Source organism: Bos indicus, chromosome 18 (genome assembly GCF_029378745.1).
Source record: "Bos indicus isolate NIAB-ARS_2022 breed Sahiwal x Tharparkar chromosome 18, NIAB-ARS_B.indTharparkar_mat_pri_1.0, whole genome shotgun sequence".
Taxonomy (NCBI): domain Eukaryota; kingdom Metazoa; phylum Chordata; class Mammalia; order Artiodactyla; family Bovidae; genus Bos; species Bos indicus.
The window spans coordinates 2,058,299-2,076,215 of NC_091777.1; the positions used below are offsets into that span (position 1 = coordinate 2,058,299).

At 57.6% G+C, this 17,917-nt stretch overlaps 1 protein-coding gene and 1 non-coding gene across 2 annotated transcripts in view; both read left to right on the forward strand.

Moving 5' to 3' along the window:
- VAC14 (VAC14 component of PIKFYVE complex) overlaps window positions 1–17,917 on the forward strand; it is a 76,403-nt gene that overhangs the window by 10,659 nt on the left and 47,827 nt on the right. The window contains exons 8-12 of the mRNA XM_019979588.2: window positions 75–209; window positions 568–720; window positions 4,615–4,678; window positions 11,399–11,543; window positions 11,726–11,791. Coding sequence (XP_019835147.2) covers window positions 75–209; window positions 568–720; window positions 4,615–4,678; window positions 11,399–11,543; window positions 11,726–11,791 — 563 coding nt within the window. The remainder of the gene's footprint in view (window positions 1–74; window positions 210–567; window positions 721–4,614; window positions 4,679–11,398; window positions 11,544–11,725; window positions 11,792–17,917) is intronic.
- TRNAG-GCC (transfer RNA glycine (anticodon GCC)) lies at window positions 1,709–1,779 on the forward strand. The gene has a single exon. It is a non-coding gene; the product is annotated as a tRNA-Gly (tRNA).

Below are 17,917 nucleotides of genomic sequence, written 5' to 3' on the forward strand. Positions count from 1 at the left end.
GCTGCAGGGCTCTAGCACCTGTGGGCATGTCGGGGGGGCACCGCCGCACTCACCCCGGAACCCCGTCCCCACAGACGACCTGATCCAGCTGACAGCCATGTGCTGGCTGCGGGAGTTCATCCAGCTGGCTGGCCGAGTGATGCTGCCCTACTCCTCAGGGATCCTGACCGCCGTCCTGCCCTGCCTGGCCTACGACGACCGCAAGAGGAGTATCCTTCAACCCAGAGAGTGGTGACAAGGGCAGCCCTGAGGGGCGCGAGGTCACCCTGGGTGGGGAGGGGGCCCAGGACCCGCCACGCCTGCAGACAGCCCTGGAGCAGGAGGTGGAGCAGAGCGTGCCCTGGGAGGGCCCAGGTGGCCCGGGACGGGGCTGGCACCGCGTGCCCGAACCTCAGCCGCATCCTCAGAGATCTAAGCGGCTCGCCCAGGCCCAGGCTGCTGAGTCTCTGCTCCTCTCTGGGGTGAGGGGTCCCTCAGGAAGGGAGGCGACAGGGCAGCCCCTCGGGGCAGCAGAGCGGGCTGTCAGTCCAGCCTGGCTGCGGCCGCTCCTTACATCGGCGCACTCAGACATCAAGGAGGTAGCCAGTGTCTGCAACCAGAGCCTGATGAAGCTGGTCACCCCCGAGGATGACGAGCCTGACGAGCCCAGGCCAGTGGTGCAGAAGCAGGCAGGCCCCAGCCCTGAGGACTGCGCAGCAAAGCAGGAGGGGGCAGCCAGCGGTGAGTGGGCTCTGCCTCCCGCCCCCACCTCCCAACGAGGGCCCCTCGGGGCCCAGAGGTTGGAGAACTTGACATGGGGTCTCCCTCAGCCGGCCAGGGCTGTTTCCGAGTCTCAGCCCCTAGCTCTGGAAACAGCCCGGCAGGTGGGAACTGCTGCCTTCCTCCAGCAGGTGGGCACAGGGCAGAGGAGTCCCACCACCAGCATCCGGCAGCTCCCAGGGGCAGGAGGTGTTTGAACCCAACAGCTGGCCTCCAGAACTGTAGCTCTGAGCCCTTTCTGCCCCAGAGAGCATTCATTCCTTCCTTAGCCTTGTTCTGAGCTCAGCTGCAGCCCAGGTAGAGAGGCGTGGAGCCTGGCAGGAAGGCCGTTGAGTCTGCAGGCTCAGCTGAGTCTCAGGGGTGGACATCCAGTGACTCAGGAACCACCTGCCTTTCCTCTGCCACTCATTCTCGGGGAGGAGGTTCAGACCAACCCAGCTGTGGTTTATTCGGTCCTTGGAAATTCTGCTTTTCTCCTTTAACGTTAATGTCTTGTTTATCCGTCACATGAAGAAAACCGCTTTTATGCCTATTGGAGTCTAGAGTTGGACTCTCTAAACGTAGAACTCTGAGACTTTTTTCCATCTCTCCAACTCTGTCCTCACCGAGAGGTCCCCGATCAGCTCTGGGATGATGTTCTCCTTTGCAAAATCAGCCAAAGACTAAACTGATGCAGAACCTACTGAAATCTTTAAGGCTAACAGACTGAGGTCTGGAACTTGCCCTGCAGGAGCCAAAAGAGTTCCCAAAGCATTTTGTCCCTTTGGTTTCTCTTGAACCTCAGAGCAGAATGGCAGGCACGTGTCCTGTGGGCGTCCTCAGGGGACTGGCCTTCTAGAACCGAGCAGCACTGAGTGCTGGACCATCCCAGGTGTCAGGTTACAGCCGTGCCCACGTCACCGAGAGCCAGTGCAGCAGAGCAGCTGGGGAGGAGGAGCGCTCAGCTGGAGCATTGGTGGTTCAGTGGTAGAATTCTCGCCTGCCACGCGGGAGGCCCGGGTTCGATTCCCGGCCAATGCAGCTCCCTTAACCTTTTTGACAGCTTTCCTAAGTCTTCCTGAAACAGCTCCCTTCTCAGGAGAATCTTGTTCCTAAATCAGGACACATTCAGGCAGCTTGGCTCCAGATTTTACTGCCTCGTAAACAGCACTTCAGCAGACGCAGAGCTCACTTTATAGTAGTGCCCAGAAATGGCACCGGCGAATTCTGGGGCTCCACAGCCACTCCAGACCCGCTCAGCTGGTCACCAACCACTGCTTTCCCAGCGTGCCAGCAGAAGGTGCCAGCAATCCCAGAGAGTCAGCATTTCTTTCCTCAGTCCCCGGCTTCAACCAGCGCTGACGCCGACACTCACTGCCCATCTCTTCCAACCCAGCGAAGGCAGCAGCTTCCTGCCCGGTCTCTCTCACTTGGTGCCCATCCCCACCCAGCCTGCGCCGTGCACCCCACAGCACATCCTGGGCGAGCCCCCCAGTGAGGCCTGGCAGCCAGGTCCTCTGCACGCGAGTCCGCGCACACTCACAGACACACACACCCTCGCTCTCACATGCACGTGCTTCTCCCTTGCCCCTCCCCACAGGCTCCGGTCAGGGTGGCTCTTGTTCGGTTGGCTGCCCCTAGCCCCGTCTGCTTGCCCTGGCTCCCTCCCCCGCCCCTTCTGCCGGAGGAGTCCACAGCGCAGGGTCCTTTCTCTGATGCTGAGCTCCCAGGCACGTGGTGCATCCTCCCGTCCACCCATGACGTTTCCTGACTGTCTCGGGCATCACAGTCTACACTCTGCGGTCAGACCTGCCTGCCTGTGCGTCCTGCCCTGCTGACTTCATCTCTTGCCCTTGGGCAAGCCACTTTGCCTCTCTGTGCTTCAGATTTCTTATTCATTGACTGGAGCAACAGTGATAGTAGGGAACCTGTGGTGTGGCTGTGAGTCTCGGAGATTTCTTGCATGTAGAGCTCTTAGCACGTGATATGGGTCACACACTCCCAGTAACAGGTGCTTCCGTGTCAAGTTGTCTTAAGGTCTGTTTATAATGAGACCCACCACTTAGCAAGAGTGGTGCCCTGACGGGGCAGGACTTTGGCTCCCTTGCCTTTTAGCATTAGCTTTTCCCAGGTGGTAATGGGCCTCTGATGGGTCCTAAATGAGGGATTGTAGTGGTTTAGGGATGAAAGTTCAAGCAGTGAGTGAGGAGCACAGCTATAAATACAGTTTCCAGTGGGGGACCGGTGACCTCCGTGGGTGAGCATGAAATGGAGTCCACACGTTTGCAAAGCTTTGATGGGATTGGGTGTTATCAGCACTGCCAATCTAAGTGACTCAGATCCAGGACCTGCCTGAAGAGAGCTCAGGGTTGGATCCTTAGATGAGTGATCACGGGACATTGGGCGTGGTCACAGAGGACTGGGGGCACCCGGCCAGGCTTCGTGGAGGGTATTTGAACTGAATCTCTTCTTTCTCATTCCCTTTATCTCTCCTTTACCACCCTCATTTTTCACTCTGGTCACAAGAGAAATGCACACTTCCTGGAGAGATTTTGGAACAACCAGACACTCCTACTGGGAGAAGGTGAAGAGTAAACACCTTAAATACATTCATTGTTTGGTAGATATCAATACATTTGGCAGCATGTACCAGAACACTTAAGAATTTATCCTCAGGAAACAGAGACATGGGTCAGGTTTTCCATCTTAACCCCTGAACACACATTGGCTCCTTTATTGTTCTCAGAAGATTCTGGGGAGGCCCTGGCCTCAGCACATTACACAGGTGAGGCAGTGGGGTGAAGGCAGGTGACCTACCCAGAAGTCACACAGTGAGGAAGCAGGGGAGTCAACTGAGACCCGGGCCCAGGGGCTCCTGAGTCTGGAGATTGAAACAAAAGGGCAACTGAAGATGCTCAGCTTCACTGGGAACCCCAGAATCACAAAGTAAAACAGTCTCATTTTTACTCATCGATTTGGCAAATACTGTCAAGATCACTAGTATCCCACGGCTTCCAAGGTGGAGGGTGGGCTGAACAACTGCTGGCATGTATGTGACCCTTCCTAAAGGCCAGCCTGGCGAGGTCTGGTCAAGCCGCCTGGGTCTGACCCTTCTGATCAGCAGCCCCCTCTAACGGGGTCCTGGGGAAGTGCCCACACTTGTGCGAAAGAAAGCAGAGGCGAAGTCTCAGAGTGAAAATAGGAAACAATGGAAATTCATCTGCAGCCAGTTTTTAACATTGTATCGTTTCATCCATAAAGGGGTTCCTGGCGGGAGGGAGGGAGGCCCCCAGCGGCAGGGAGCCCCAGCGCTGTTCCTGGCGGGCCCACCCAGACTGCCCCAGGTGTCCGCCTCACCTTCCCCCAGGCCTGTTCAGGTAATTGGACTCTTTCCCAAAGCAGCTGCACCATTTCCCATTTCTACCAGCAGTGTATAAGCTTCCAGTTTCTCTGCCTCCTCACCATCACTTGCTATCAGTATGTCTTTTATTTAATGGGTGTGAAATGGCATCTCATTGCAGTTTTGATTTACGTCTCCCTGGCGGCTTGTGATGTTGAGTGTTCAAGAAGTCACTTTTAACATCTGTTGCCCTTTAGCCAGCGCCCCTTCTGAGATTTCCCAGATGTGTTCAGCACTGATAGCCCCTGCTTGTGAGGTCACTGTGCCTGAGAACCTACAAGCACGCATACCATCCAGAAGCTTCAGGGAACCACCAGGCATTGGGTCTTCAGGGCCCCAAAGCCACATTCCTCTCCAAGAGCCAGAATCAAGGTGTGGGAGACTAGACACTATGTGTCCTTGTGAACAGGGGCCTAGTTCTTCCAAAGGCCCCAGTGACCTTTATTGTGATGCCTCATTCCTCTTTCTCTCCCCAGGAGGGCCTGATGGTTCTTGCGACTCTAGCTTCAGTAGTGGCATCAGTGTCTTCACTCCAGCCAGGTAAGTGGTTTGTTACGGCCAGAGCTGTTTGTGGAGAGCTGGCAACCTACATCTTTTCTGGGCACGGGAGACCGCAGCAAACCCTGAGGCTGACTGTGCTCAGGGCCAGCACTTGCGGGACACAGACTGTCTGATGAGGGAGTCCAGAGGACACTAAAGAGCCCACCCCACCTGGTTCTGGGGGACATATTGTCTCTTGGGAAGTACTGGAGGCTGTGAGAGATGAGTAAATACAAGGTATAAAAGTGTAGCTCTAGGTGACTCAAGGTAAAGAATCCGCCTGCCAGTGCAGGAGACCCAGCTTCAAGCCCTGGGTCAGGAAGATCCCCTGGGAAAGGAAATGGCAACCGACTCCAGTATTCTTGCCTGGGAAATCCCATGGACAGAGGAGCCTGGCGGGATACAGTCCATGGGGTCACAAAGAGTCAGATAGGACTTAAGAGACTAGACAACAATAAGAGTGTAGGTCACACATGGTGACCACAGGGGGACCTTGCAGGCGCTTTTGCCCAGCCCTGTTTGCTTGTCCAGGATGATGTGTGGCCGATGCAGCTGTCTGAGGAAGCCTATTCAAGGAGCTCAGAGCACACCCTGTGATTGAGCCGGAGCGTGCACAGGCAGGGGTGCGCGAGCTGTCCTCCCAGGCTGGCTGCAGTGGCGCTGCCTTCCACGCGGGGGCAGTGCAGGCCAGGCAGGGAGATGGCCGCCCCGGGCAGCCGCTCTGCGCTCTGCAGGCGGATGACGATCCCTGGGCAGCCGCTGCGCGCTCTGCAGGCGGATAATGGTCCGGGGAGGGACTGTTACCACCCTGTCCCAGCCTGAGCCCCTGGACTGGCCCTCGGCCCCGCTTTGTCTGGCACAGCTGGCTACGGGGCTGGAGTGGGTGGAGGTCCTCCTGTAGGGGGTTCTTCCCTCTGAATCCAACCCTGAGCGTGGGCCCTGGGGGCACAGGTCACTCACGAGAGAAAACGTATACTCATCCCCAGGAGACTCTTCTCCGTAGACCCTGAGGCTCTTCTCTCCATTCACATCGTTTTCTCACTGACTTTCTCAGGACCTTGGGGGTGTTTTCAGAGTACTGACTGTAAATATGGACTCTTCCTAGGATCTCTCCCACATTGTTGGAGCAAGCCAACGAGCACCATTCATTTATTTGTTTTTAGTTGTCACACATCCAGAGCCTGTGTTCAACCCTGCAGTTTCCAAGAAAAAGACGTGGTCCCCGAGTTTGAGGTTTTCCAGTGTGGGGGCAGAGACGTAAGCAGGAAGTTACGGGAAAGGGCGGTGACGGTTGTGCGGGGGCTCCGAGGGCGTTAGGGCCAGCGCTGGTGCCCCGCTGAGGCCCGCTGGAGCACCAGCTGCCAACCTCGAGCACTCAGGGAGGCCTTCCTGGGCCCGGCCATGCCCCGCACTGTGTCGCATTGGCGGGTTCTGCCGATGTTGACGTTTAGACCCCATAAGCTCAGTAGCGGTGCTGTTTCCACGTCAGGGCTGAGGAGGGATGGGAGGTCGGGGCTGCTGCAGAAACTGGATTTAGGAGGGTCTGAGGTGGGCGCAGACCAGTCAGGGTCACTGCCACGTCCGTTTAGACAAGGCGGAGGCTCAAACTGAAGAGGCGGCAGGATATGGAGAAAGTTGATAGGCTGGAGATGTTTTGAAGGTAGAATTGACAGAATTAGCCAACGGATGGAATGGAGTGGGGAGTGGGGAATGAGGAGAGGGGACTTCTAGATTCGGGGTTGAGCCAGCTCAGGGCATCCTGGTTTCGTTTCCCAAGCTGAGCAGGAGGAGGAATGGGTGTGAGTGGGCCCGTCGAGAGGAGAGTTCAGGGCAGCTCTGGGCATCCCGCCGGAGCGGGTCAGGAGGTTGGTGTGGATGTGGGATGCTGGAACTCAGGGGAGAGGTCTCGATAGAGATGCAGGCAGGCTTGCCCGCCCTGCGGAGGATCCGCTCTGGGAATCGGAGGGCCCTGGCAGGGGGGGCCGTGTGGTCTTAAGGCCCCTCCAGCAGTGTGAGAGAGGACAGATGCAGGTGAGGGGCAAAGCTGGCGGCAGGAAGGCCTGGCGCAGCCTCGTCACTAATCTATCTAGGCCACAGGGAGGGGGCGGTCCAGGAGGACCAGAGATCGGCCGTGACTGACGGCCCCATGCAGGGGGCACGGCTCCCCCTCCTCACTGGGGAGACGGCAGTTCGTCTGCCCAGAGGAGGCCCTGATTCCTGCGCTGTGGCCGGGAACCCCTGGCTGGAACCAAGCCTTGCTTTATACCCGTCGTTCAGCAGCAAATGCTGAACCAGCCTTTGAAATTAAAAAGCCAACAGAGAACACGCTATCTGGTACTTTGTTTCCCTCAGACGGAGGTTTCCTTGTGGCAGCTGCCAATCTGAGTCACTGGCTATGCCAGAGAGGGGGTGGCCCCAGAGCTGGGAACCTGATCCTGGCCCCTCCCGCTGGAGGCAGCAGCCGAGGACGGAGGCTGGGGTGCCTGCTCTGCCGGTTGGTGCTGCCTGAAGCTGGCCTTTCACAGGGTCCCCGGGAAGCGTAACTCGGGCTGCAGGGTTCTGACGCACGCTCACCCCGGGCACTGCCTGCACAGGCAGGCCGCTCCCACCGCATCCAGGCCCACTGAGGGTAGTGGCCCGGTGGGGACCCCTCCCGTGACAGAGGAGCATCCCCGCCTGGCGGACATGGTCAGCGAGGTGACAGTCTGGTGAAAGCTCTGGGCTCTGTCCCTGTACACGAGACTAGATGTGGTTTTAGAGGACCAGTGTCATCGGGGGCATTCAGTATAGGTCTCCTGGTATAGCTGGCTACAGCAGGCAAGCAGAAAGATCTAGAAATCAATGCTTCCCAACTTTTAGTACCTGCTGACTGAAAGATGTGATAAAGATCTTTTATTAAAAAAAAAAAAAAAGAACAGCTCTGAATTCAGAAACAGTTCCTTTTTTAGACTTTTGTTCTAATTTGATTAGAGCTGTAACATAGGAGTGCCATAAAGGGTTAGATGTTACAGAAATAAAGTGCTGCTTCCCACGGAGAAGCGCTGGGCTTTATCAGGATGTATTAGTAATATCAGAACCCTTACTCCTGAAGTCAGTATTTTAATAGTCACAGTAGCACCACGCATTTGGAAGTCATAGTACATGTACACGTATGATCTTCGTTATGAGATGCTTTATGAGAAAGTATACAGTGAGAATAGGGTTTTGCAGACACCATGAAATAACTCACAAGCCCCCAGGAGTAACTAGACTCTCTGAAACTGGTACAGAAATGTGTTCTAAGCTGTGAGTGAGCTCCGTTCCGTTCTCTGGGTAGGGTGAGCCAGGGTGGAGGGTGCACACCTCTGGCTCCAGACCAGCAAGCACTCAGGAGCTGAGCACCGGGCGCAGCGTGCCACGCTAGGAAGAGCCCAGCTTCCAGAGCCCCAGCTTCGCATGGAGCGCACGCCAAGCCCAGACAGTGCAGCCGGCCCCCCCCAGCGGGGTAGCTGAGAGCGGCCCCTCGGAGGCAGGATCGTCCGCTCTCCCTGTCCCCGGCACCCTGGGCTGTTCAGCCTCCCGTGCCCTTCACCTCCAGCCAGCCAAGGGACGTGGGAGCCCGGGAGAGCATCCCCGGCTGAGGGAGGGACGCGCCAGGCCTCCTGGCCTCAGGCAGGTCCTGTAGTGTCCCATCTGTGCACCAAAGGGACTGCTTCATGTGACCGGGGGCCTGTTGGCTGGTTGAAGCCAACGCCCACCTCACCGTCCATCTGGGGTACCCCGTGTCTGGGGAGGGCCGCTTTGGGCACCCAGGGTGCTGCCCGCTCTCACGCCGGTTCCGTGACATCCTTCCTTCTGTGTCTGGCCCCAGGGCAGCGCCAGTCACAGGCTGGCCTTCAGTGTCTGTGCTCGGTAAGACACGCTTAGCTGGTCCGCAGCACCTCGGGATTGTTGTCAGTTAAGGAGCCCGGCTGCCCGAGAAACTGTCTAGCCTGGCCTCCTGGGGCCACTGGGATTTGGCCCACCGCGCCCCCAGAGATGAGCAGCAGCTTCCTCGGTGTCCCCTTCCCTGGGAAACAATGGTGCCGGAGTGCTTGAGTGCAGCACGTTGGGAGGCAGAGCCGTGCGGTGGGCAGGGCCACCCTGGACTCAGACGCCACGTTCAAACTGCCGGCTCCACACTTCACAGGCGCGTGGTGTGCCCGGGTTACTTAGTGCCTCCATCCTCTGATTGCCTCGTCTCCAGACTGGGAGTCACACGGCTGCAGGCACGGGGCCCTGGGGGGACATGAGCAGGGCTGTGCGGGCACATAGCTCAGCACGGAGTCCAGCACAGGGTGCTTACCCAGAACCTGAGTGCTCGTTGTTTCCAGCGCCACCACTGTCCTCCCTGCTCAGTGTTAGAGCCTAACTCCCAAGGTTCGTACACCCTACGGGGCCTGGACTGCAGGTGGAGCTGGGAGCTGGGTTCGGCACTGCCTCCCACCCCCTGTGCCAGGTCCCAAGGACCCTCCAGGCCTCCCCCCCAAGGGCTGTTTCAGCCAAGAAGCGGCAGTGACCTGCCAGGTTTACGGCCCTCGTGGCAGCTCCTGCTATGGAGAGGGATTCCCAGGGGCCCTCGGCTCATGGGGTCAGGAAGGGGCTTCCGGTCATTCCCCACTGCTTTCCGAACTCATTTCGTTAAGACCTTGGGCTCCAGGAAGGTGTCTGTAGTGTCTCCAGCCGTGGGATCCTGCCCACCCAAGGAGAGCTTACAGAGCGTGCCAGGAGGAGCCCAGGAGGAGGCTAGTGCAATGGGGCAAAGCAGGACCAGAAGATCAGACAGGGAGAGGGACGTCAGGAAATTGTTAGAGAAGACGAAATGCATGGGCAGCCCTGGATGGCCACTGCCGAGCTGTGCTGTCCACACTGGGCGCCTCTGCCCCTTGTGACCACTGCGCATGCCGTGGCCAGTCTGAGCCAAGGACGCTGAGGGCGGGAGACACGTGGGTTAAAAGACTCAGGACACTGCGAAGAGTGTGACGCAGTCTGTTACTAACCTCTGTGTTGACTTTTATATTGATCACGTGTTGAAATGACACTTGGGGCATATTGCATGAGTGGATGCTCAGCCACTCAGTTGCATCCGACTCTTTGCAACCCCACAGACTGTAGCCCTCCAGGCTCCTCTGTCCGTGGGATTTCCCAGGCAGGAATACTGGAATGGGTTGTCGTTTTCTCCTCCGGAGGACCTTCCTGACCCAGGGATTGAACCTGGTCTGCTGCACCCCTGCATTGGCAGGCAGATTCTTTACCACTGTACCACCTGGGAAGCCCTTGGGTATGTTGGGTTACTTAAAATATATTGTTAAATGTAATTTCCCCTGTTTCTTTATACTTTTTAATATAAAACCAAAAACCATAAAATTCCATACGTGACTTGCATTATATTTCTAATAGACAGTGAGAAAGAGAGAGAGGTGAAGAGCAGCGGGTTCCTGGGTGGCTGAGACTGTCTGGGAGCCCGCCTTTGCCACCCTGGACTTGTCTGTCTGTGCGTGAATTTCCCCATCTGTCCAGGCTGCTGAAGAACCCAGATGCTTGGCTGTCCTCGGAAGACCCCAGCACTTGTGGCCACATGGCTCTTGGGGAGCCTCAGCAGCAGCCCCTCCCCAAAGCTTGGTCTGCTGGGCAGCATCCCTCACACACCCAGCCCCCCGGCCACCAGAGGCTAGAAGTGCCCGCTTGTGCCCCCAAAATGAGCTCCATGGGGAATCATCAAACCATGTTAAATAGCACTTCCATTTAGCACTTAACAGAGCTCAGAACCCTGCCCTTTAGGAGTTCACATCAAACGAGCTTCAAAGAGGCTGCAGGCAAATTGGGAAAGCACAGGCATTGAGTTCCTGACGCAAATGAATAATTGAGCAATCTGGAAATACCACGGAAGACCGTTTTGTACAGACAGGCGATGGTGTCCTGCGTCAGAGGGGAAGGGAGCCCCTCCCGACACCCTAAGGCCCCCTGTCCTCGCCAGCCCCATCCCGGAGAGCCCCGGCCTCTGTCTGGGGGCCCCACTTGGGTCTGTTCTGGCGGCACCCAGCCTTCCTGGGGCTGCTTGGTGAGACTTTTCTCTGCCTGGAGACCAGCAAGGCTTCAGGCCAGGGGAGCAGGGAGCCTGTACCCCATCCTAGAGCACAGGCATTCTGAGCAAGTTCCAATCTACAGGCTGAGCCTGTCACCTTCCTGCCTCAAATGAGAACATTAACAACTTCAGAGGCAGCTCTGAAGGCCCCTCGCCCAGGCCAGCCGCTGTGCCGAGGGCCCTGTGTGTGACCAGGTGAAGCGCCACGGGTCCTCGTTGGAGAAGTGGGCTTCGGGTGCCTGGGGCAGGGCCTGTGTTACTTAGGGGTGTCCCTGGGGCCTTTCCCTGGACTCTTTGGACAGGGAGGTTTTGTTTCATCAACAGGCTCTGGACGTAATGCGCTGAGGGCACTGAACTGCCTTTCAGCCGTGAGGTCCACTGGTCCTGAGCTTCTTGACATCAGAGGTGTCCGCCCTTCTGCACCTTCTCTGGCGCAGCCCGCTGGTAGAAGGGGGGCCGCGGGTGGCTGCCCAGTGGACTGGCCCTCCTGCCGCAGCGAGGGTGTCTGCACTCCCGCCTGGCAGAGCAGCACCCGGGCGCCCCATGTGGGGGGTGCAGGGCCGGGGCGCGGCTGGGAAGTGGGCCTCAGCCCCACTCCCTCCTGGTCTCGCCCGCAGTGCGGAGAGGGCCCCGGTCACCCTCCACCTGGACGGGATCGTGCAGGTGCTGAACTGCCACCTCAGCGACACGGCCATCGGCATGATGACCAGGATCGCCGTCCTCAAGTGGCTCTACCACCTGTACATCAAGACCCCCCGCAAGGTGAGCCCTCGGGCTGGGGCAGCGCTCCGGGGTGGTCTGCAGGGCCTGCCCACGCCTGGCAGGGTCCTGGTCGTTCCCGTCCTGGGGAAGCCCTGAGCGGCAGGAGCGTGGCACAGTCCTGGGTGGGAGGTCCCTGCCGTGGGCCCGGGTGGCGCGGGCACTCACACAGCCCCTCTCCACAGATGTCGCGGCACACGGACAGCCTGTTCCCTGTGCTCCTGCAGACGCTGTCGGACGAGTCTGACGAGGTAGGTCCCCATCCTCCTCCGGGCCCTGGCCGCCAGCCTCCCCTGCTGAAGGCACGGTGTAGCTCGGAGGGGCTTATTTTGCTGTTGTTCTCTTAAGCCAGAACCCCTAAAGTGGCCCTGTTGCTCCTGTGTGGTGAGGAGCGGCCGTCAGGGAGAAAGCTGTGTCTCCTGTCCTCTCAGAGTAAAGGCTCTTGCTCTGCAGGCCCTTCTGATGAGTGCCGGGTTTCGGTGGCGAGGAAGCCGGTCCGGCAGGGAGCCCCTGGTCCCCGGGAGGCCGTGGGGAGGGGTGACAGGAAACCCTGCGTCTTGGTTTCCTTTCTCCATCCAGTGGGGTAGTGACAGCGTGGAGGGTGTGAGAAATGTTTCCAAACACGCCAAGCGCTGTGCCGGGCAGCAGCCGAGCCCTCGGAGCATCACTTGTGATTCCTTTCAGCTGGACTCCTTCCTGGCCTCCAGTTTGAACTTGAACCCTGAGTCTTCGCTTTTGTTGTGGGTCACTGCAAGCTAAAGGGAGAGGCTGGCCCCGTCTCAGGCAGCGCCCCAAGTGTGGAGACCCCAGAGTGGGGTGGGCAAGGGCTGCACCCTGAGCCTCCCCGCACCATGCCAGCGGTGTCCTGCTCGGGGACCTTCTTGGTCAGACGCCCCGCCTCCCGGCCGAGGGGTGGGGCTTGCAGCCGGGCATTGCCTTCTGCCTGGGGGGCATCCCTGCCCTCCGCCCATGCCCGCTCCAGGCTTCATGCTGGATGCTGGTGGCCCGGGCCCTGACCCACCCCTCGCCTGCCCTCCTCTGGGCCCCATGAGGCAGCAGGCGCTCACATCTGCAGACCTCCCAGCGCCAAGCAGGAGGGAACAGGAGCTGGGGAAGAAGGGAGTGGGACCCGGCCCATTGCTTCCCGTGCAGGAGGTGCCTCGGTCTCTCCTGGGCTGGCCCCTGGCTTGTGTGGAGTCCTGGGCAGCCAGCCTGCAGCCTGACTTTGCTCCCTGACCCTGGACCACAGAGAGATTCAGACAGGCAAGTGTCTGCCTCCAGGTCCCATCAGGTCCTCCGCATTTCCTGAAAACTCAGAGCAGATGGTCTAGGCCTCTGCTCAGGTCCCCTCCTGCCTGTCCACCAGTACCCATACGCACACACACACACACACACACCGCCTGACCCCCCGCCCCGCTGCAATGCAAGGCCCACATACCCACATACACACAAACCCTGCCTCCCCCCGTGCCGCTGCAGTGCAAGGCCCAGGTGGCCATGGCCTGGTTCTGCGTGAATTAGAACTGACTCACTGCACACTCACGGCCCTCATTTCAGTACAGAAAGGGAGAGAAGAACTTTGCTGATTGGTTCCTTCCCCAGGACGTTAGTGGAAGCAGCTGAGTTTTCAGTCCTTTAAATTGAGTTGTTTAGTCCCATCCAGCCTTCTTCACCCGCGGTTGGTTTTTGTGTGCGTGTGCATTTAAAGGGAGCCGGAGGAGACACAGTCCATTAAACAGCTCTGTTCAGGTTCCGGCTGTGGAAACTCGATTTGCTGAGATGCCAGATGTTGTCGGGTTTTGGGGCGCATCTTGTGGGCCTCCGGCGGGGAGGAGGCTGCCGCTGCTCTTGGGGACAGTTGCCGGGGGCGGGGCGGGCAGGCAGGGCTGCGGTTAGCAGCAGTTCAGCATCCCCGCCTCCCATCACCCTCCCGGGGAGGGACTTGGGAACCCATATTGCTGCTGAGTCGTGATCTGCCATGTCCTGGTTCTTCTACAGGATCCTGTCCCTAAGTAGCCCCTGCTGAATCCGATGACCTTGTGGGCATCCTGGGTACTTGGCAATAGAAATGCAGCCATGAACAAGACAAAGTTCCTCTTCTCCTGGTGCAAGCTTCCGTTCCAGGGCATCCAGAAAGTGCCCTCTGCGAGGTTTCCCAAGTTATTTTCAGGCACGGCCCTCATCTCAGATTGGAGATCCGGAGGTGCAAGACCCTGAAAACCCATTGAGTCAGATCGGCCCGCAGCCAGAGCGGAGTGGGGGGAGGCCCCTCGCTAATAGAACGTAACCACAGCCTACCCCACGTAGGGCCGTACACTCAGCCTAGGTGCCTCAACGCCTGGGTTAGCCCTTTAATAACTGCCAACTTGTCTGAAGTCATCCCAGTGTCAGGGAATGTGTTTAGACACCTTCCCTGTAGTGTCCAGAGAACCCTCAATAGTTCTTCTGCGGGAGAATACTGTTGTTATTTCCATTTGGCAATTCAGGAAGTAAGGCTGGGGAGGTGAGTAGCTGGCACCCGACTAGGGGATGGTGGGGCCAAAACCAAGTCTGTCTGTCCCCAGAGCGCTCAGTCGCTGAGCCTCCGGACCTGTGTTTACCATGTGTGGCCCCCAAGCTTGTGCTTAGTCATCATATCATCATCCCCATCATCTGGCCTTTTTCTCTTGTTGCGCATGTTCTCGAGAAGACTGTCTAGTCTGGTGTGGAGAGGGCTGTGGGGCTTTGGAAAAAGCTCTCCCTCGGCACCCTGACCCGTCGTCCACTTTTCCATTGACTTACAGCTCTGTTTATCCAGGACATCCCATCTGTGGTCTATGCCGCACATGTTTTCCTCTCCCAGTGTGAAGATGATAAGCCCGCATACCCATCAGGTTTGCGGTATGGGGAGAGGCGCTGGCCCCGGGGGACAGAGTGTACTAGGTGTCCGTGATGCAGGAGCTAGGCGCAGGGAGAGGCCGAGCCTCAGAGCCCCAGCTCCGCCGCCACGTTCCCCAGCCCCCGGGCATGTGGCCTCACGGGTGTCTCAGGCCCTTGTTTCTCTGCCCGCCTCCCCTGCCCCTTCCAGGGACGGCTCGGCAGTCCACACCCCTCTGGGATCCTCGGTTGTCTTTGCTTCTCCTAATTCAGGATAAGTGGCTGCTCCCTCAGTACCGCCTGCTCCTCGCAGCCTTGATCTGAAAATCCCTTTTGTCAGAAAGAATTTTGCAAGTGTCAAATTAATATTCTTGGCACTGGAGTAGAAATTCTCTCATCAGCTAGCGATCCAATGACTTGTTTTTAAGTGAAAATGCGACCCTGATCCCACAGTCTGGAAGGCGAGGCACATCCGCAGAGCTTCCTGCAGGACCCGCGGGAGGCGGGGCCGCTCTTTCCCTGCCCAAAGGTGCCAGCATCGGCCACCTCCCGAGCCTGCAGCTGCCCGGGCAGGCTCTGCCCATGAGCCCCCGGACGACAGACAGGTCCTTTCCACGTTTCCTGTGGCGTGGCCAACCCGGAGGGGCCTTGATGGTTCCCATCCCCACCCCGGCCTCAAGCACAGCTGCCTCCCCACTGCATTTCAGATCCTCTGCGGGTCACGGCAGGTACGCGTCATCACACACATGCCCAGAGCAAACCCTGGCGTCAGCTGTGGGCTTCAGAGGAGCTGTGTCTCGGTGCAGGCACACTGACTGTAACAGGCGCACTGCCGTGGTGAGGAAGACCTGTGAGGGGGAGGCTGTGCGCGTGCGGGGCCGGGAGTGCATGCGAAACCTCTGTTACCTTCTGCTCAGTATTGCTGCAAACCTGAAACTGCTCTAAAAATCGAAAATCTATTTTAAACAAAAATATGTAGGATAAAAAAAAAGTCTTAAGTTTCAGAAGAGGTCTGGAAGGATGGTCAGGTGCCCCTCCTCCCCAGGGACCTGGGCCAGGCGCCTGACTGCTCTGACCTGCATGGAGGTCGGGAGGCAGGGTGTCTCCATGTGCCCCGCCGACTGCTGTTTCAGGAGGCCGAGGAAGACTCCCCGTCTGAGCCTGGCCCTTCCTAACAACCTGTCCATCACCCTCGGATTCTTTAGGGGCAAATCGTGCCCCCAGGAGGGAAGGCCTGCTGCTGGAAATGCACTGTCCCTCCATGTCCGTCCCAGAAACAAGGGCTTCCCCTTGCTGCCTTCATCTGAGAGCAGCTTAGAGAAGCGGGGGTGGCCTGACACCCCTCGCTCTGGCTTCCTTCGGAAACCTTGGGGGTGCTATGTGCTGAACCCCGTGTCTGGGAGAAGGAGAGGCGGAAACCAGTTTATGGAGTCATGGCCCTGGTCAGAGCGCATCGTACCCTTTGTCTTCAGGAATCTGCCTGGTGGCCCAGGAGTAGTTTCATTATCCTCCGTGTGACAGGAGAGGAAGCTCAGGCATGCGGGGGATAACTTGCCAGGAGCCAGCCTTGGAAGCTGGGTCTGTCAGATCCCAGATCATCTAAACCCCGTCACTCACCTCAGTGAGAGGGCTGCAGGGAGGGGTACTGCTCTATCCAGGCTGGATGCACTTGGCTCTGACCTGCCCCCCGGGCTGCCCCAGGTCTGCTGAGCCCCCCGGGCCCCACCCCAAAGCAGTGAGCTGTGCCAGGGACGGCCGAGGGTGGTGTGGCAGCTGCCCAGTGGAGAGCGGGACAACCTCTGCCCCATGCTGCCCCCACTGTATGGTAAGGCTGAGGCACCTCCCCACCTCTGCTCTCCTCCCCGGAACGTGCTCAGGCTCTGTTCAGTTCTGTAGCTCAGTGGTGTCTGACTCTTTGCAACCTCATGGACTGCAGCATGCTACGCTTCCCTGTCCATCACCAACTCCGGGAGCTTACTCAAACTCATATCTGTTGAGTCAGTGATGCCATCAACCATCTCATCCTCTGTCATCCCCTTCTCCTCCCGCCTTCAGTCTTTCCCAGCATCAGGGTCTTTTCAAATGAGTCAGCTCTTCACATCAGGTGGCCAAAGTATTGGAGTTTCAGCTTCAACATCAGTCCTTCCGGTGAACACCCAGAACTGACCTCCTTTAGGATGGACTGGTTGGATCTCCTTGCAGTCCAAGGGACTCTCAAGAGTCTTCTCCAACACCACAGTTCAAAAGCATCAATTCTTCGGCACTCATCTTTCTTTAAGGTCCAACTCTCACATCCATACGTGACTACTGGAAAAACCATAGCCTTGGCTAGACGGACCTTTGTCGGCAAAGTAACGTCTCTGCTTTTTAGTATGTTATCTGGGTTGGTCATAGCTTTTCTTCCAAGGAGTAAGTGTCTTTTAATTTCATGGCTGCAATCACCATCTGCAGTGATTTTGCTACTGCTTCAGTCATGTCCGATTCTCTGCGACCCCATAGATGGCAGCCCACCAGGCTCCGCCGTCCCTGGGATTCTCCAGGCAAGAACACTGGAGTGGGTTGCCGTTTCGTTCTCCAATGCATGAAGGTGAAAAGTGAAAGTGAAGTCGCTCAGTTGTGCCCGACCCTCAGTGACCCCATGGACTGCAGCCTTCCAGGCTCCTCCATCCATGGGATTTTCCAGTGATTTTGGAGCCCAAGAAAATAAAGTCTGTCACTGTTTTCATTGTTTCCCCATCTATTTGCCATGAAGTGATGAGACCGGATGCCATGATCTTAGTTTTCTGAATGTTGGGTTTTAAGCCAACTTTTTCACTCTCCTCTTTCACTTTTATCAAGAGGTTCTTTAGTTCCTCTTTGCTTTTTGCTATAAGGGTAGTGTCATCTGCATATCTGAGGTTATTGATATTTCTTCCTGCAGTCTTGATTCCAGCTTGTGCTTCATTCAGCCCGGCGTTTCTCATGATGTACTGTGCATATAAGTTAAATAGGCAGGGTGACAATATACAGCCTTGACGTACTCTTTTCCCAGTTTGGAACCAGTTACACGTCACCTCCGTTTTCCTCCCTAAAACGCAGTCAGGCTGGATCGTGTTAAGTCCCTTCCAGCCCTGACTGTGTGGTCCTGACTCCACTGCCCGGAATACTAATGCGGCCTGCTCAAAAGTGGACAGTCTTCCGTAAGAATGGGGCTTGTTTTTCCTTCTCATATCCTTGCCTCAGTTTTTATTTTGCTCCATTTTCATTCCATCCACTCTCCAAAACAAACAAAAACAACCCCGCCACCCCGCGCTTCAATTCTGAATGTTTCTGTACGGTCAGATCACACGGTCAGGTCGGGTGCCAGCCCGGAGCACCAAAGGGCGAGACAGTGGCGGCCAAGAGCTTGGTTCCGACTGCGGAGGGCCCGCGCCACGTGGAGGGGTGAGCCGGGCTGCCGCTCGATGGCCAGGTGAGGATGTGCGGGCCCTCCCGCCACAGGCCTCAGGGCTGGTCCTCTGCTCTCCCAGGTGGACCCCGCA